Here is a 20,880-nt window from a genome sequence, read left to right as displayed (position 1 = left end):
GGAATCGAACCACAGAAGGCAACCTTAGCTCTCCAAACACATCAGTGAGCCTTGGGCGCCTATGACCTTGTCAGTGGTCCACTAACTGTCCTTCCTTAGACCATCTTTGGTGGGTACTAACAACTTCGCACTGGGAAAACCCCACACGATCTGTCATTCTGTTTTAAACAAGAAGGACAGGTATCTTTCCAAGAGATCAACTTACTGTTCTTCTGCTATTGCAACAAAATAAGCAGTGTTATTTAATGTTCTGGCTGATGAGTTTATCTGTGGTAATCTAGAGGACAATAATAAATGATATTATCTTAGCTGAAGATTAAAACTTGTTATAATAAATATCTCATTAAACCACAACTTGTTTTAGTCCACGTTGTACCAATAATGAATTTTGTTTCTGTGCAAACTAAACAGGAAACAACATGCTAATTAGCGAGCTTTAGAGCTGCTGGTTGGTGGATTTTATTAACCTCAGACAAAACCAGACAAGCTGTTCCCCCATTTCCTGCCCTTGTGCTCAGTTAGGTAAAACAGCAACTGGCTGCAGCTTCATATTTATGACACAGATGCAAGAGCACTAAAGATCATCTTATCTGAAAGCAATAAACCTTGTATATGTCCCAAACATCATTACTGTGTTATGTAAGCTGATATTTCCATGAAAACGTAAGAATGGAGCACGTTTCAGCTTAACTGTGTCTGAACAAATCACAACAGAACAGGAAAAGATGACAAATAACAGGCAGATGAGACGAGACAAAAACAGAACACAATAGAACTTGTATCTGTCTCCATACTGCATGAATAAACTGGCCAGTGTATGTGTGGAATACACACGTACTTCTATATGTGGGTATGTGTTTGTGCATGTACACAGAGTGAGCAAATGTAAAGTGTGTGTGTGTGTGTGTGTGTGTGTGTGTGTGTGTTTAGTCAGTGGGTCAATATCAAGAGTCAAGCCTTATCCCTGTGTAATCCAGCTATCCTGATAGAGGGTTTTTTTTCTATGTGTGCATGTGAAAGTATGTGTGGTAAGGACACACATTTTATCCCTGCGTAATCCACTGACCCTGACAAGGAAAAGTGGAAAGTATACCTCAAAGAATATGAATTATTTTCTCTGTTTATTTTATTTTTCTCCCCCAATTATATCTCCTTGTGAATGTATTTATGCAATCAAGGACACAGATCAATGCAGATTTGGGCTAATCGACTGAACCGTGGGAAAAACCACTATGATTCACTCTGTCCAGCTTACATACAAGTACTACTGAGCATTATTAGAAAATGAAAGTCTTCTTGATTGTCTTGATTTTTATTGTCTCTCATATTCATGTTGAAAAATAGTTTTTCTGTGGGCTGATGGGTAAAGCAGAGTCAGATTTTTCCACTGCTGCTGAGAAAACACTGCTCAACTGGTCATAAACTGAACAATTTTAATTCTTTGTGGTTTCAAATCACAGTTCTTTCACATTAAATTAGTGATTCAAATCGGGCTTTGTCATTTTTGTGATTTCAGCTATCTCTTGGTGGTTCTATGGGGAAATCTTTAATATATTTATGTTAGAAATCTTGTTTTTTAGTAACCACGTCTGTTTAATCCTGATTTTGTGACGTGTGTATATTTAGCCTGTCTTAGCCAGATCGCTCTCGGAAAAGACTTAGCAAGGCCTTCCTAGTTAAACAGAGGTTAAATAAAGAGTAAAAAAGTCTTATTTCATTGTCAAGCAGAACAAAACAGCAGCATAAAGCAACTCAAACTACTTCTAGTCTCTTGGAGATGTGGAGTGGACATTCAGTGTCACAACATGCAAATAAAGCATCTATATTTGTTCTAAGAGGTAGTCTATATATCTAGGAGCAAATGGATATAATTTGTAGTTATTGGCTGAAGTTAAACTTAGCTGAAGGACTAAAAGATGTTTTTTTTTCATTCGTTTGCTGTTGAACTTTGAAGTTTACAATTACCATTAGGCCACACCTTCTGAAGGCATTTAATTTTTATGTTTTTCATTATATAAAACTGCACTTAAGTGATTATGTTAAAGACAATGAACTACTTTTTCTGAGTAACTTTTGTCAACGAAACTATTTTTCTCTTCAGGGAACTGTAGCTCTGCCACAGTCTGAACTTCTTCCAATGTAAAGAAAGTGGCATCTTAGAAAGCCCTCTTTTCAAAGTGTCTTCTTCTACACCCTTTCAGTCTTTGTCTTCTCCCATGCCATTCATTCATTCATCCATCCATGTTTCCATCCGTCTCCCTTCAATGGATCCAGCTGTATCTGTCTGTCAGTCATATGTGAAATCTCAGAAGCCGCTGATCCAATTTTGACAAAACTCAAATGTTTTTTGTGCTTAAATTCCAGGTGTCTCAACTCAAAACAGCTGGTGAGACACAGGAGACCAAAACAACATTATAATGTAGATACTGATTGTACTGTAGTCTGCATGTAACAGCTTTGCTTGATGAACTTTAGTAAATGGGTCAATAGAAATAAATGCTAATCAATCTCTACAGACGGATATTTTAAAAAGTTTTTGTCAGAAATTTTAATATGGATGAAGAATTATGGCAAACCCATATCAGGTAGCAGTGCATCAATAGTAGACAACAAATCCACATTTTCCCTCGAGATTTATGCACCTGTAATTGTCTGCCTCTTGTGAGTTACTTTAAAGTACCTCTGTGATCATTAATTTGAGGTCTAAAAACTATTACAAATATATATTTAGAAGTTTTTTCCCATGACAGCAATTTGGCTTCAAAATAGCTTCAATGTGAGATCATAAAGTCCCTGCCTCTTTCATCACCCATTCTAACTCAAATTGCTGCAGCTCAAGCACACCAGCTAACTCACAAATCTGTTCAAACACTGTACAAGTGATTCAATCACACATTTCTGAACCCAATTCTAAGAGACTATAATGACACAGGAAGTCCCACCCGAAAAGACAAGGCGGAATTTCTTCCTTGGTCTTGTCACATATAAAACTCTGATGTGCCTATTTCACTAATGATGCATATGGACATTTAAGAAGCTTGGGGAACAGCTTGATTTTCATGAAAAGGGGGATGTTAAATGGTTGTTGTTTTTCAAAATGTATTTATTTGTTTATTTATTCATTTACAGCTGTCTGCACTGGTGCAAGAGGACAATCTGCAGAATGTACCAGTGACTTTTGACTTGACAATCTTAGTTCTAATAATAACTCAGAATTCTAATTCTAGAATTCTAATAATAATTCTGTTTTGAGTTTTGATCACAGTGTAAAGCAATTTCAATTTCCTGCTTCTAATTGTGTCAGTAAATACTCAACATTTGAACATTGACTATGAGATTTCTTGGGAATTCCAAGAAATCTCAACCCAGCTAGAATCCATTTGATCTAACAAAGTTCTGAGAATGTTCGGCATGTTTTTAAAGATGGGACAGACATTCTAAAAACGTTTGGTGATAAAGTTGTTTGACTATTCTGCCTTAACATTAAAAAAAGTCTTCTGAATGTTGCATTGAGAATGTCCTTCTTTTGTCATCATGCAACATTGTGGAACATTGTGAGAAAGTTTCTAGAAGAACATTCTGTAATGTTTTACCACAACAACAACACTGCTAGCATAAAGCTCCATCTTCTGATATGTCACATTACAGGAATGTTTCATGTTTTATAAAGGAAAGAAAAAAAATTTTTGGTCACTGAAGGCCTCGATAACATCTTGAAAACATTTTTGGAATATTGGTTGGAGAATGCTTTTCCCTTTTTAACTGTAACAGAATCCGAGAAAGTCCTCCAATTATCTTCTGAATGTTGCAGCTCAAATGTTGTGTCTTAGTTAACGTTCAACCTCGTAGGAAGATTATTTCAAAAGACTATATCCCTAAAACACTCTTTGAACATTAGGTTTAAACATTATTCAAACATGTAGGTGATGCTAGTGAATGTTTTGGGAACATTACCTGCCAGTAACGAAGAATCTACCAATAAGAAGACTGGTATTAAGTAAAAATATGGGAGTGCAATTCCTTAAACCTTAAACATGCATTATATTAAAATCAGTGCACAAACTGATTTGAAGAGAGTGAAGCTATTATTCTTTGGTTGGCAAAACTGCCAAAATGCTTCCCACTCATTGAGTACGTTTCACAGAACTAATCCCTCTACGTGAGAAAAACAACTGCACGACTACCTTCTCCAACAAATTTGAACCAATCAGTCTTCCATTTAACACTTACTTTCGGATTCTGCTGTCACTTGTGATTTCTCAGGCAGTTAAACTGACGCAGTGACGTCTACGGGAGCTGGAGAGGACACTTGCTAAACAGAAAAACACACACGCTCTTTTCAAATAACACAAATCGAGCAGCAACGGAGCGAGCAGTGGTTGTCTAGACAAAGCAGGGAGCCACTTACGGCTAAACAATCCCACAAAAAAAAGAGAAAAAAATGGAGAGATTGACAGGTGGAATTGGAGAAATATCAAAAATGTTCATGGCGTTCAGCCCGTCTGGCTTATATTTGCTACTTCAAATATGATTCATCTTTTCCTCCTTCATTCCTCTCTCTCTCTTTCCTTTACCCTCTCCCCCTGTTTGCTTTGCTTTCTTGTTTATCAACTGCACCATCTTGCTTCACCCGTCTCCACTTGATTATTAGGCTTGCTTTCTTTCTCCGTCGCACCGCTTTTCTCTCCATTTCCTTCCATCCCATCCCTCTCGACAGCAGCTTGATAAACAGACACGGAGAAGGAAAATTTAGATACATCAGATGGTGCTGCTTCCATGTTTGTTTTTAGCAGGGGAAAAAAGTCTTTCTTCTGTTTAAAAGTGCAGACTTGTGACGGCCTCTCAACCAAAATATCCTTCAGCAAACAGCAATTGAAATCTCATCGTTTGGGATTTATCTGAGTATGAATTCTACATGTTGCCTAAAAATGAAACAAGATTTTCACACAGAGCTGAGCAGATGGGAAATTGTATATTTATTCTTGCTGTGCACTGAACATTATCTTAATAAAATGCACAGTAACAAATGACTGAAAACTCAAACTGACTCCTGTCCATTTTTTTGGCTTTAGGGAGGTTTTCATGCAGGAAAAGCAAGTTTAAATGTGTCTTTTATATCAGCGCTTTATGTTTCTGTAATTTGCCTTAAATGCAACAGTAACTGTGGATGTGGGTGGTGCTAAAGACCCCAGAATCATAACAGTGCTCCACATGCACCTAAAATAACCAAAAGTGACGCACGCTTCCTCCACTCATCACATCTTATGTGGTCTGAAACTCCTGAAAACTGCAGTGAAGCATCAGGGAGTTTGACTCCTTAACAATGTTCATTTGAGAGCCCTTATGGGGAAACCTTGATGTTTTCTACTTACATCAAATCCTTTGTCTGTCAGGCGCATGCCCAATGACAGTGAACAAAGGTTCCTGTTCAGGTACCCTAAACCAGCTGCAGCCATTTCCGTAATAGTCAAAAGAACGCTGCTCCACTCAAGTTTGGATGCAATTTCACAATTGCTAAGTTGTTGTGGCTTTTGTGAAGAAAACAAAGAAATTGTATAGAATAAACTTCCTGTAGAGGCTCAGAAAAACAAGAAGAAAGGCACGCATGTATGACTCAGAGGTAGACGGGCTTGGTAAAAGCAAAATATGCTGCAGTGATTTTCAAAATTGGGGTTCTATAACAGGGAGGCAGTCAGAACAGGTATCCTGAACAAAGGGCAAGAGGAAAAAAAGGCTTTCAAAGCATCATAACAATTCAAGCAGGGAAGCAGGAGTGAACATGAAAGCTGCAAATGTGACAAAAGACAATCAGGCAGGTAACTGACAGAAAGGAGAAGTTTGAACTGAGGGGTTGATGAAGGAAGTGATGGCAAGTGCACAGGTGGGTGTGGAGGTTAGGAAATACTGACCCAGTCTCCAATTTAAGGCCTAAACACAAATCCTTTAGTCTTAACTTGTGTCACAGCTATAGTGTTTGAGTGTGTGAGTTTGTAAGAGACTAAAATGGTATTTTAAAAAAGTAGAAATGGATCACACAGACAAAAAAAAGAAAAATTGGGACCCATTTGTGTTTCAGTTGCAGTTTGACTAGATGCTCAGTTTGATGATCACTTCCTGTTCGTGGCATTACAGTGTTCGTAGATCTTTTCAAAGTCAGGAAAACCAACTAAACCAAACTAAAAATACAAACTATAACACAAACTACACTATCCACATTTAGTTTGTGCATATTTTGTGTGTATCGCTATGAATTATGGACAAGTCCCTCAGGAAAGTCTGCAGACGCACAGCCTCATAGAAAGGGCACATTATGGTGTTGAAAAGTCTGCATTAGCGCCCTCATAGACTTGACCATTTGACAGTGGCACAGCCTGAAGCCTTAATGCATTTAGCAGCAATGTGTCTCAAAACCTGGGATCAGGCTGATGAGAGACAGAAAACACTGAAAAACACTGCAGGGCACAGAGAGACAGACTGTGGGTGAGGTAACAGTTGGCATATAAATGATAGAGGTCAAAGCTACAGAATTTCCATCTGAAATTAGCCAGAACTGCTTTTGAAAAGGGATAAAATGAAAATAAAGCATTGAAAAAATTGATGTCCACATGTTTAGACACATCCTCTGTTTTTAGCAAAGTATTGTTGAGCGTTTACACCGAAACATTCACATTAAATTGAAGATATATCTCAGATTAACATGATTAAAATCACAGTTTATTCATATTGATATGTTTGAACACTTTAACATTTTTCTATTATTTATATTTGCACATGACATGTATCTTTCCTGATGATAATATAATGACGCTGTAGTCGTTTCTAAGGGACAAGGTGCACAAGTGATGTGAGATGCGACTTTGGAATTCCGTTTGCACACCAAAAGCATTACATTCCTTTCAGACACAACAAAGTGTTTCAGATGTTTGCAACTGTTTTATAGCAGCATCCTTAACTCATTCAGAGATCACTAGACTCTCCTTCTGGTGTTGGAACTGCAGTCTGATATTCTTTGCTCTGTACTGGAGAAAGAAAAATCAATTACCCTTAAGGTTATCAGTTCTGAGGATTTGTGTGTGTAGTAAAATAAGAGAGCTACTTCTGCATAAAATATTTTTTTGGTTTTTAGTATAAGGAAGCTTCAACTTAGAGTGCGTTGTTACAAAAACAATCTGAAAATGATCTTGTAAGCGCTGATCTGATATCTAAAGTTCAACAGGGAAAACACCTTTATTCCACATTTTACTTTAAATTAATGCTTGGAATGATGGTCTGATTAAATTGTGCATCTTTTGAAGAATTAGATTAATGCAATATGGGGAATTTAGGCACAGGAGGTTCAATAAAGACATCAGTCGACAACAGTCAGTGTTGGTTATCTGCAATAACTGGCTACTTATGCAAGTATTAACCAAAGTTCTGAAAACTGAAGCAAAGAAAGGAAGATGGGCTATTGCACTATGGCCGAGGAAGTAAATATCTATTGATGGAGCATACCACACCTAAAAAATGCACCACTGCAAACCATATTATGGTTAAAAAGGGAGTGAAGTCCCAGCATATCAACCACACTTTGAGGTCACTTCCAGAAATAGCACTGGGAACACTAAGAGGCAGGATTAAAACCCTAAAATATATTAAATCAACTCTTCATTACAATAAAAACAGTGAGATAAATAAGGACTAAAACACTCAAATCTGCACCAACTAACAGTCCATCCATCACTTTTCAGCTTTCCTACCACAATTGTACAAACAGTCTTAACCACAGGCAGAGAGAACACAGAACATTTTAGTCTTGAGTCTGAAGCAAACCTGCAGTTTTGTCCCTCTCAGCTGATGGTTCCTGCTGTTCCTGTGCCACATAATAACTTTCTTAGTTGGAACAAAAATCCCAGAGTCAATACCCTACTGTAGAAAATAAAGTGAGACATACAGAACCAGTCTTATACATACGAGTTGAACCCTTTGCTACCAACAGCCTCCCATCCCCTCTGCTGTCATGTATAGAGGTTAAAGTTATTGATTCATTGTGCGTCTAATGAATGTTCACTGATCCATCATGGCGGCCAGACACAGCAGGTATCATTCCATCAATATTCAGCGTTTTACGTCTGCCATGCTTCTCATCCTTTCGTCTCTTTAACCTTTTTTTCCTGAGCTTTTACCACATTGACATTCAGAACAAATAGACATGGTGGTGACAGCAGTGACATGTAAAGAGGGTTAAACTCGGCACTGCACGTAGAATCTAACCAATTACTTGATTTAAGACACTCTCTTTCCACCACTTTCCACTACACACTACTCTGTCACGTGCACTTCTTGTTGTCTAGTTGGCTTTGAACAGTTTGGGATCAGACATCTTAAGAAAGCTTTGACCAGGCACAAAGAAATACCAACTAATGAACCACTGTAAAAGTGCAAAAATCAATTTTGACATTCAAAGAAAATCCCGAAAGTTAGGAAAAAAACAAAGAAATCATGTATTTTTTGAAAATACTACAGGTATAGTATTACCATATGAATATACAGTATAGCTTATGCTATATGCTAATATATAACTTATTTACAAGAGTTTTTAAAGTCAGTATCATTAGTAATTAGACTTGGACGCATAGAAACACCGAAGGCTTGAGAGGTTACGCGTTTGAAAACCTGAGCAACTCTAAAGTTCGTTTTGCTGCACAAACAAATGCTCTGTGAGAAGTTCCCCAGATAATATCTATCAAATTTATATTTACATTCTATTACAGAGCAACTTTAATGTTTTCTAAAGTCCCACTTACTATTCCAGAGGACAGAAAAACACTGCTTCCCTCTGCAGCAATGGAGGAAGCTGAAAATGTATGGCAGCAATCTGCACATCTGCTCCACTCGGTTTGGGCCACACAGCACAAGCACCAGTCTCAGTAGAGACTGTTTTCCATTTAACTGCATCTTGTGTCAGACTCAATTGAATGACCACATAAAACAAATTGAAATTCATTTGCTTGAGGGGGATATGAAAGAATTACTTTTAGAGATTCAAGAGTGAGGGAAAGAGGGAGTTATCTCAAACTAAATGTTGACAGTGAATATAAAATAAAAGACACAGTGCGTTCTCTGGAGAATCAAATTGAAAAGGAAGCACTGAGCACTTTATTTGGATCGCTGATTGCCTGCTGAATAGGTATATTGTTTGAATTTCTCTGGTTATAATTACTCTAACTGGTTTTTGTTTTATATATATATCAAACATAATCAGTCCTACAGCACATATATCCAAACATTATTCACACTGAAGGCTGTATAGTCTCATTTCTTAAAAGCAACACAAACAAAGGCTTGTTGCAGAGGCAATGTTTAAAGTATCCACATTCTAGAAAGCAACTGAAACACTGACAAACATTTGTCCTCAAATCAGTCATCTTTCTTTCAAAAGCAATTAAAGTGAGATAAAGATTAGATGTTTAGACGCTGGTGTTCTGACATTTACTTGGCAGCACTAAAGATGAAGAAGATTATTAGTTTTCCAGGCATTTGGTCAGATATCAGGCTCCCAGGCAAAAATGAATTATGACCTGAAGATAGTGCTACATGAAAACTTGAAGGATGTTCATTTTTAAACAGACACAAAATTATTCAGCAACACAGAATCCAGCTATTTCAGCAGAGAGAGTAAAAGTTAAGGGATTACCGGAGTCCGTAGGCTTCATCTTCTGGGGATCATGAATGTTGGTACATGTTTAAAAAGCGCTGGCTCCCTACCTTACAGATCTCTTGTGTAAGAAAGGTGGACCAGGACTTAGTTGTTCTGCTTTCTTTGCTTGATCTCGTAATTCCATTGGCTGCAGACTAAGTTGTGCGTCTTCTTGGCATTGAGTTTGTTTGTCTGATTAAAACAAATGGCCTACTAAAATGACTTTAGGTTTAAGAAGCAATCACCTGTCCGAGCATGTGGAGGCCATCTTGTGCTGGATCAGAGAGAGGAGGGGCGCCTCCAAAGCAGCTCTTTTATTGGTTAGATGAGTAGATGGGGCCTAAAATGTGATTGGACAATAGATCCCTGATTTAATGCAGAGTAATTAGGATAAATACATTTGGAGGCACAATTATGTTGTTTATTTTGAGTGTTTTGTATGGCTGCAGTTAACTAAGAAGACAACACCCTTCTAGACCCCTCCTAATTGGCCAGTTTGAAGTAAAAAGGCAATACTGGGAGAGAAGCAGGTTAATGGTCTTTTTTGAAGGTAGCACAATGCAGCGCTGTACTGTCATTTCCAGTTACAGGAAAAACTTTATTTTCCCTTGCTTGTTTTTTTTGTTCTTTTGCAAACTGCTATTTGTTTGGAACCTACAAATCAGGGGTTTCCTCTTTTTACAGCACATTTTTTTATTGCCAGTGTATTATTTTGTCCACAACATGCTTTGCAATGCTCTCAATGTCATTCGCACTTCATATTAGTTTATCAAAGAGTGGTGGACAGACTAGAAGCCTGATCTACGTTGCCATCTCTAGATCCATGTTGCTAGTGTACATAAAAATAAAACACAAGTTCACAAGAAACATGGCTAGTTCTGATTCATCTGTTTTGTTGCCTTGTCAGGCGTCAATAATGACAAGAAGAAGCAAAGAAGCCTTGCTAAATGGTGCTATAAGCTACCATGAATTTATAACAGGTCCTCCAACCTGAACAAAAATATAGTTTTCCTTTTTTCTTTGGTTATGTTTAACCAAAAATAAAACTTACAATAGGTTATCAAGGTTACAATAATAAACATGAAGTTAAGAAAATTCAGCAATAATAATAAAAAGTAACAACGAGAGCAGGCAACTGTGTTGGGGACCCATCCATCCACCCCGATCCTCTTCATGTGCAGATATCGTGGACCTTTTTGAACTACGTCATCTTGTTGTGACTCAGTCCACCTGCTAAGGTCCAGTGATGATCAGGCAGCTTTGTCAAACATGTAGTCAAAAATCAATTCTAGATTAAAAGTTGGAGTCTTCAAAAAGTGTTCAAGAAAGAGTCTTCCAGCAGTCCTCAGAGTCTGATGTGAATAATGTTTATTCAATATAGAGGCTGTAAGAACAAACATGAGCAAAATCTCAAGATTTTAACTGGCTACACAAAGCGTTATATCATCTTATATACCTTCTCCTAAACACTCCTCTTCCGTTCTGGAAGCCACAACCCATCATCTTAAGACCCAATCAGGATGCCCATGAAGTGATCGCATCAAAAGTTAGACTACTTCCTCTTTGTTATTTCTGCTAGGTTGGCATTATTTCTGCTTGGCTCAGCGTGACTGAGCCTTTGACTCACGAGTGCAGATGAAGAGAGGGCATGATCTTCCTGTCTTATTCCTTATATGGGCTCCATAGGCTTCCGCTGGGTTGCTGCTTTCCACAGGATTATTGTGTACTCATAACTTCAGCTGAGATGTTAGGTCTTCTGATCTTATCTTTGTTAGCGCTAAAATTTGATTCACACATCCCATTTGTCTAATTTTATCATTTGTTCAATCTTAAAATGCCACAACAATCTCGCTATCTTCTTATCTCCCATTCTAAATCCTCTGGTCACTAGAGGCCACACTCGCATATAACTGTAGGTTGTGCTTGTTGACCGTATATGAAGATCTATGAACCCTCCATAACTTTAGTCATCGGTTTCCTGAAGAACAGTTTTGAAGCTGAGTGTGGGAGCTCCATCTGTTGCTATCTTGGCAGTACCTGACTCTTCTGAATTCCTGGCTAATCCAAAAATAATCAAAGAGCATGAGTGGGGCCATGACAGTTGTATGATGGCACCTGCTGTCACTCAAAGTGGCCACACCCTTAATTTTGCAAAACTTTAAGTCTTAATACAATTCAAATGGTAAGTTTTATAAAAGAAAAATCTATCCAGCTGCTGTAGAGAACAAAACCTTTTTTTTTAAAACCAGGCTGAAAACATGTTTATTTCTGCTCTAAATGTGGACATTTGGGGGTCTGTGGGATTTATATTAAAACCAGGGCTAAATGGTCATTGGAAAAACTGCAGATTTTGGCATTTCTGCTTTAGTTAAATTTTTCAGTCCTTGGTTGGACTAACCTGCTTGCACAAACAACCTATTGGGATATTTTAATGCCAGGCTTTTCCTTTCCTTTCCTCCAGTATGCCTGCTTAACAGAATTCTTCTGAGTTAGGCTGAAAGCACTACAAAAAATAAAACTCTCCCACTCTCCTCAGCTCCCCGTGGTGATCCCGCTTCCTTTGACCACACTAAAACAGAGGGTCCTTTCCACTTATATTTAAATATGACAGCAACTGGGTAATGTGCTTCATTTTTACTTCAACATTAAACATGTCTCTGCTACATTCCTGTCAGCAAGATGTCTGCACACAAGTATGCCGGTGGAATCCTATGGAAGCTCTTTATTGATGTTCTGATCAGACATTCAGGAGAAAGCCCCTTTGGGAACCAGCTTAGACTTAACAAGTCTCCTACCAGGGTGAGAAGGAAGAGGAGGGCTTCAGTGAGCATGCTGTCACCTGAGAGTAATTGGAGCATGGAAGGTAGGATACAATATGAAGGAACAATAGAACATTCTACAAATCTGCTCAGTAAGAAAGCCTCAAATTAGATGGATCCATGAAGATGAGACGATAAATGCGGAACCCCTTCAGAGCTTGATGTGAAAAACTTGGGAATTCTGCATGTTCTTCTTTCTCTTAAAATGATTCAACAATGCTTTTTTTAAAAAAAAATCTTTCATCTCTAACTGCTGAGGAAAGTGTTAAATTAATTTGAAGAACTTGATGTTGGCCTAAAAATTTATGCAATCTCAGTAATAAATTTAAATGCTCAAACCAGGGAAAATCCCTCTAGATATAAAACTTTATTTTCTATTTACAGGAGAGGGAGTAAACAGTGGTTAAATATGATATTTTGACATATAAGAAATATGCTTATTTGCTTTATTCCTAATAGTTGTCATTCTTATATCTATAGTAAATGTTATTTAAGCCAATTGTTAGTTTAGCTCAGTCTAACAAGAAATAAATGAAATTCGCTGCTCTAACTCTGCCCACAAGTAACAAAATCCACCTGCCACCACCACTAAAGCTCACTAATTGAAAATTTATATCTTGTTTGTTCAACCTCTGCAAACCAAACATGTGAAAATAGGCCAAATGGTAACTTCTCTGCTGCATCCCGGTGAAGAAGGTGTCAAGCGTATAACCAAATTGAGCAAAATGCCATATATTTCAGTTGTGTGGGAAACACTTATACAAGCAGCACAGTAATCATTAGTATGTGTAATTCCAGCTTATATTTTAAACTGATTGCATCCGGATTGAATTAACCGTCAACCTCTGTTAAGTACAAAGTGTACAATCGAGCCGTTAGCAGTCATTTTCTGGTTTGTGATGTGCTCAGTTACGAGGCTACTGGGATGAAACACACAGCAGCAGACAGCCTCTCCTTTGGGACTGCATGGCACTTACCACTGATGTTCATCAGATGGTTATTATTTGTGAACACTTCAGCTTTTCATCTGTCAAACCCTCCCTCTTTCCTTTCTCTCTCTACACTCCCATCTCCTCTACATATTCTCAAGTTAGACTGACTGAAGGTAGGAATACATAAAATACAAGAACACCAGATAACTTAGACGTTTCACACCCAGGAACTGGACTCTAACCAAGTCTCATTTTTTCTATTTTTATATATTTCCTCTCTGGTATGTTTTGAAGTTTGGCTGACTGGCAGGTCTGAGCGTTCACACATAAAGGTTACAGGGAGCTTTAAAACTGCCAAGTTTATTTCTAAAGGAGCCGTCTGTCAAAATGACTGGCTTCTACACACTTCCCCAAAACACACAGACACACACAAATACAGAGACAATTACTCAAACACACACACTTTTTTCCAGTTATTCCATAAGTCTGCCAGTTCCTTATTCTTCACCCTATGCTGAGTGGTCATCACAAGCTGCTAGCTGGAGCTGATGTAGTGAGAGTATGCAACTGGCTGCACATCATAGATGCAGGAAATGAAATACATATCTGTCAAAACATTCTTGTTCAAGAAAACTAAAAAACATTTGGCATCTACTTATGAGATGCTGAAGATTTTTGTGTCCGAATTCAGAAGGAAGAATTGTAGTAAAGCTGTTACAAAACAGAAATGTTGACCCAAATTCATGTGTAACTTCTCACATCCTTGCTCCGTCTAGAAGTCCTCGGATAAAGTGTCTTCCAGTTTATCTTAGGAAAACAATGTGGATGTACATACTGTGAATCTGCAATGGGTATTAAATGCTAAAAGTCTGGTAACAAAAAAACTGTTTGTTTGCTTTCAGACTGGCCTCACTTTATTGGGTAGCTGACAGTTGTCAACCAGGAAAATGCATCCATGCTTGCAGCAAAATCTCCCATGGTACACAGCTTAAAAGTGAATTCTTATGCAAATATTCCCCTGAAAAACTCAACCCAGTCAAGGTGTGCAAACAAGAGGTGTTCACATCCAAATGACCTCTAAACTAGACAGTTATTATCATGCTGTTGTGTAGAAGAGAAATTCATGTACTGTAGAAATGATCCAAGGACAACTGTCACATTTGATTCATTAAATTTTTGCAACACCAAAACAAGTCAAATTTACATTGTAAATTCACTACAGATGGAAGAACCAAACACCCAGAATTACATTAACAAACTCTTGGCCTCTATAAGAAATGTTTTCTGCAAAAAAAGCATGCATGCTAAAGAATGGTCCAGTGGATCCGTCATGTTTCACCAGAAACACTGTAACATATACAATACTAAAGTGCACAAAGTGTACAGTTGTCTTAATATGATCCCTGTCTCCTTTCTTCATAGAAAACCTGTTTATATTTGACTTTAGAGGTATCCTGTGGAGTTTTCTTGGAAGCAAATTATTTCTCTGCATTCCGTATTTCTCTGCAAAAATAATTTTGCAGATTCATGAGGCAGAAATCCTCGTAAAACACTTAAAAATGAGCTGCGCTGTTTATATCCGTGTTTGCTGATGCACATGCAAGATACATACAACAAACAGGGCCCTACTCATGAAAACATTGCTCAGCAGTGGCCGGAAACTCCACAGGGTACCTTTAAAGAATCATTTTTTACAAAATAAGCAGTGACATTAAAGATGAACAGTAGAGTTTTCCAGTTGATAGTTACATTTGCACCTCATATTTAAAATAATTTGAAAAAAATCAAATGATGAACAAGAATAATTCTCAAAAAAAAAAACAAGCCTTGTGAGGAAATGTGTATCAGTGTGAAATGTTTTCTCCAGTTTGTTATCCATTGATCTGATCTGTAATTTCTCCACAATTAGTTCGTTTCTTGGGGAAAATGGAAACAAACCTGTGTGTGAATCTGCCGTACATCTTAAATAGCATTACTTATTCTACATTCTACATTTTATGTTGTGACGGAACTGTTTGAAGAGCAGTTGGATAAATAAAGGCCTATTTGTGTCTTGGATGGAACAAAATGGAATTAAGCGTTTAAAACCTAAATAAAAGTTTAACCTTGCGCTTGAACCACAGAGGAAATCAATACCTTTTTAGGTTGTGACAAAAGCTTAGTTTATCTAGGATCCTTGGTTCTTTAAAGCAAAAACAACTGACATGTTACGACCATCTAGAAAATCTTCGACTCACTTTGGTTAATAAGTTCAGGTGACTGTTAAATGCATACTTATAATGTTAACGCAATGTCACAGTCCAAAAAATAGATATTCATATGTATATACACATTAACAAAGCAACACGCACCACATAACCATATTATGGTGATGTGATCCACAGCCGAGGCATTTGTTTATCTGCAAACCTCCATGGACTTTATTGTGGGACACTCGGAACCGGCGTCGGGGTTAGAGGCAGGTGATAGATAGAGATATGGTTCTTCACAGACTGATATCAATCAAACTGTGAAAACCAAAGCAGAGCACTTAATGCTACATTTCACGTCTCCATTGTAGGTGTTTTCAGAGCATGAGCTCTGCGCTGCTGTGCACATCACATCCGAAGCCAAACTCTGATCATCATTTACATGGTAGGAGCTGGGAGCAAGTGTTCAATGACTTGATTGAAAGCAAGCCTATGGAACTGTATGCATCCTGTTTTTAAAGTCTCTCCTGATATCATCAACTTATTATTTTATATACATATTATTTGTTATTCTCATATTATTTTGACAGACACATTTTTTCCCTATTCATTACCCTGTGTAAAGCTCAGGGTGCCTGTGTAAACTACCCCTGCAATACACTTTGCACGTCTCCCGTGTACTTGTGAATTTAATAAAGTTAATTTAAAAACTAAGCAAATTTTTTGACAAGCAGTTGTCTTCTACAGGTCCTCTTTCCAGTGCTAATAGTTTTGCAGTTCAGGAATGTTTTTGTAGAGGTCCAGTGAATCAGGGTTGGAGAACGCTCCTCTTTGTGCCACCTCCCGACCAGCGATCACCTGTTTGACAGCCACCTCCACCTTCTTACCGCTGATGGTGTACTGCAGAGGGATGAAAAGAAAAGGCTCGTCATTCAAGACAGGAATAATCTGACGGGCTATTCGTGTCTGACTGATATTCAGATTCCTCTTACAGGAATGTCTCTGGTCTCCAGCAGCAGGGCAGGGACATGTCGGGCAGACAGAGCTTTTCTAATGGCCCCTCTGATCTTTGCCACCAGCTCCGGACTGAAGGGCTTTCCGGGTGCCATCTTTAAGAATAAAATAACTCGCTCTTCTCCGTCGGCGTTGTACTGAGGAACACAAAGGCTGTCTGACACTTCCTCAAATGCCTCCACTGCAGAGGAGAGTAAAAGGAGAGGGCGGATTAGAGGACAAACACACAAAAACAAAAATCAGGAGAGCAGAAGAGAGAAGAAGAGGTGAGAGGAAGAGAGTGATTAAAAGAAAAAAAAGAAGAGAACAGCAAAGGAGTGAGTCTCAAAGCCAAGCACAGAAACACTGCATTCCTGTAAGAAAGTCTGCTTTTGCTACTTTCTGTTGACTGAACAAATAATGACAAGAGAACAGACTTTAAAAAACGGATGATGTTTATTTTTATCCAACATAAAGAGCACCGTGACTCAATTTAAGGTCATAAAAATGCTTTTGCCCTTTCTTTTTACCCTGTCTTCCACCCACACCCTACCCCACCTGTAATGTTTTCAAGGCTCACCGATGTTGTAGATCTCTGAGCTGCCGAACCGGACTCCGTTGGGGTTCAGTGTACCATCGCTGCAGAACAAACACAAAGTTTGAGACTCACAACTCCACAGTCTGTCATTGAGAAGCTGTCCTGCCACACATCATACAACTCACTGCAATGCAAAGAAAAATACTGGCATGCAGAAACAATTTCAGTTTTTGTAAGCTCATGATTCTTTTATACATATACAGTAAGGAAACTGTATGTTTGTCTATCTGTTTCTGGATTTGTATATCTCTACATTTTTGGTTTATTCCCATTTTTCCTGGAAGAATTCAAGCTTCTGAGGTGTTCTTTAACATAAAAACAATCCTATAGTATGCCATAAAGCAGCTCCAGAGTTGCTGCAGGTTACAAAACTTTCTGTACCATATAATGTAGAGACGTGTCAAATGTATCAGGCAAAAAAATGTACACTACTCTTCTCATCAAACTAAAGAATTAATTTATAACATAATTCAGAAGCTTTCCCCTGGGTAGGAAGGTGAATGGCTGACCTTCTGCCCAGCATGACGATGCCCCCTGTCTTTGGGTTGATTTTACAGTAGTCTCCGTGGGCCCAGAACCCTGGAGAGGAAGAACAGGATTATCTTTCAAATCAGTTTCACCCATGTAAAATAACAACAAGAACGCATGTGGTGATAAAAGAACAAAAGTACTTTAAGGTTATGTTGCTTTATGCGGTTATAAATGCTGATTTCACAGGGTTTAATTCAAGTAAAAATTATTACAGGGACATTGCATAGCATTGTATAATATTGCTCAGGTGTTTCTTTGTGTGTATGTGTACTCGTGTACTCGGGATCAACAGATTATCTACCTGGCTGATAATCAGTTCCATATTTGGCATTTTTATTACATTTTAAAGGTTAAAAGGAGCATAAAAAGGCTCCTTTTAACCTTCCTTTCCCCCTGTGTGAACTTTAAATTCAAGTTCAATGCAGCTTGAAGACAAATACAGTTAAACCACTAACTGAATTCTGCAAAGTTTAACAGAACGCAGTCTCAATTTGAAAACACAGAGACATGGACAGACTAGATATTCTTTCAAGATATTGCCATCATTATTTTATTAACCAGTTACTGGTAAAACATATTAAATGCTCTGCTTCTCTATTGTCACTCTGTGGTCTAAAGCACTGTCCCACCCACAGCTCTATCTGATCATGTTTCACATTTAAAGTAACAGATGCTGCTGAAGTTGTAAGAAACACCACAATCACACACAAGTACACAAGCTTGTCCATTTTCCCTGTTACACAGAAAAAGCCCCCAAACTATCTGTAGTATCTGTAACATCTTTCTAAAGAAGATTAATTTAAAAAAATCTGACTGACATGTTTCTCTAACAGAGACACAACCTGCAAAAACTGAACAAGAAACACAAGCTGTCGCTACAAATCATGAAATTAGCTTCTCTCACAGTGGCTACAGCTATGGTAACACCTCGAAGCTAAGTTAGGAGGCAGCTACAGATTATCCTAAAACAGTGTCTGGAAAATTGATAATGCTTGAAGATACAGCCCTTAGTGAACAACTAAAGTGACAGCAAAAGATTAACAAAACAGACAAGAACAGCAGACAGAACTGCAGGAGACAAACTGATCAATCTCAATCAACCGATCTCACTGTTAACAGAAGAAAGCGTCCCAGCACCACATCACGCTCTGACGTCTGTTTGTATAAATTCAATTCTATTAATCCTTACTGCTTAAGTACATAGTTATGAATGACAGGGTCCCTGCTATCACATGCTGTTAAAAATAAGTTTTAGTGTATTTCGGTTGAAAATATCCATCATCTGTCTTTCTTGATCACCAATAATCATCACTGGGCCTGTAAAAGCCATATCTGTCAATCCCGAATCTATACTGTAAGATTCTATTTAGATCTGATGTTAGTATATTTACCAGGATATGAAGAAAAGTATGCTTTATGATATTTGCTCCCATTCTCGTCATTCCAGAAGTGTGTTGGCTGGCAGGGGATTGGCTTCAGGCAGACCAGCTCCCCACTCTCTCCCCATACAGGCTTCCCTGGCAACACACACACAGATATATAAGTTAGAGGGTTCAGGTGTACTTTATCACAGCGCGCACACACACACACACACACACACAACGATAAACACAAACAGCTACAGTGTAAATCCTCTTCAGATAAAAACAAAAAGTGTATCCCACACTCACAGAACCTGATACACTTTGGTGTGTGGTTTCACACAGTCCTAACCTCCTCCCTCCAGACGGTGTTATAGGCTTAAAGACAGACTAAAATAATCCCAAGCTCTTCCTACAAAACTGCCTTTAAATTATCCCTCAATCCACTCTCCTTTGAGCTGGTGGAGACATGCCGGTGCAGCCGGCAGCAGGGAGCTGGGGAAAATGGACTGAAATCAATGAGAAAAAACATAGAGAGCTTTGAAGACTCCCAGCAAGATAAAAAAAAAAATAATAATTTTTTTAGTTGGATTCTTCATGAAAAAAAATGTGTTTCCCTGAAGTTTGTAACTGTATTTATAGAGGGAAACCTCACTAATTACTCCTGCAATTTCTCCAGCCATGGCTAACATCACTTTATCCCAACACATATACTCACAGAAACTACAGTCTTGTTACATTAACAGCTCCAGAAACAGATGGGAAGTTTGCTCAAGAGCATCTTAGCAATAGTTTTATACTTTTAAACACTCCTTATCACGATTTCTACCGTCCCTTCTAGGAGTCAAACCTGCCTCTTCCTTACAAACCTGATCGTGATCTCTCGACCCTGTTGTCAATATAGATCTCTTAGTCTTACCATCAAGGCTCCAGGCTTCCACAGCCATGCCGAGGTTTCTTGTTTGGATCTCGCCGCGGTACACAGGAACTGTTGGGTTCTGACCCATGAAACATGACACTATGTCGGTACCACCTGGGAGAATAGAAAAAAAGAGAGGTTTTGTTGGTTGATGGTTGGAAATAAACACATCACTTCAACTTAATGTAGGGTTCTCATGGTGAAAAGAGTTTTTTGCTTTACCATACCCAAATGAAAGACAAGTTGTTGTCTTTTTTATAGCAGCCATGAATCAAACAAAGATATGTAATGTGAAAAGTGTTGCTTGCAGTGATGATTCCCCAGCACCTATTGAACTTTTTACCCTCCATTAGCTCTTGCTGTGACAAACCCACATATTTTTCTCAGGAGTGAAAGAAAACCAAAACAGGGCTATAAAAGGAGAGTGAATATGCTAAAATGTAGTATCACCTAGAAATATGTGATAAAATGTCAGGGTTTATGACTATTTGCTCGCTGGGGAGTTAACTTACCCCCTGTGTGACCTTTAAGTTCAAGTTCAATGCAGCTTTAGGTTAAATACAAATGAACCTTTAACTTTAGTTATACAAAACTCCAAAGACATGAATAGATCATATTTATACAAAAGGCACTTTACTGTTGATTTACATTATTTTAATATTTTGAACAAATGCAAAAGATATGGACAAAATCCTGGAACCCTTAACCTACTATTTTGTAGCACAAACTCCATCACTGCAGTCCAGTGTTTGGTTTTTTTTGTATTCCTTAATAAGACTTCTACTCCTCTCCACTGGTAATTTGTCCCATTCTTCTTCAGCACACTGCTACAGTTCTCTCAGGTTTGATGCATGGCTTC

At 38.2% G+C, this 20,880-nt stretch overlaps 1 protein-coding gene across 1 annotated transcript in view; it reads right to left on the bottom strand.

Moving 5' to 3' along the window:
* Positions 1 to 14,584: 14,584 nt before the first annotated feature.
* Positions 14,585 to 20,880, bottom strand: part of aacs (acetoacetyl-CoA synthetase) — a 48,424-nt gene continuing 42,128 nt past the window's right edge. The window contains exons 13-18 of the mRNA XM_023264594.3: positions 20,022 to 20,135; positions 19,133 to 19,258; positions 17,720 to 17,789; positions 17,193 to 17,251; positions 16,612 to 16,814; positions 14,585 to 16,519 (exon numbers count right to left, since the gene is read on the bottom strand). Coding sequence (XP_023120362.2) covers positions 16,382 to 16,519; positions 16,612 to 16,814; positions 17,193 to 17,251; positions 17,720 to 17,789; positions 19,133 to 19,258; positions 20,022 to 20,135 — 710 coding nt within the window. The 3' untranslated portion in view covers positions 14,585 to 16,381. The remainder of the gene's footprint in view (positions 16,520 to 16,611; positions 16,815 to 17,192; positions 17,252 to 17,719; positions 17,790 to 19,132; positions 19,259 to 20,021; positions 20,136 to 20,880) is intronic.

Source organism: Amphiprion ocellaris, chromosome 6 (genome assembly GCF_022539595.1).
Source record: "Amphiprion ocellaris isolate individual 3 ecotype Okinawa chromosome 6, ASM2253959v1, whole genome shotgun sequence".
NCBI classification, from domain to species: Eukaryota; Metazoa; Chordata; class Actinopteri; family Pomacentridae; genus Amphiprion; species Amphiprion ocellaris.
The sequence above is the reverse complement of the archived record's forward strand: the minus strand, read 5'-3'. Positions and strand labels throughout refer to the sequence as shown.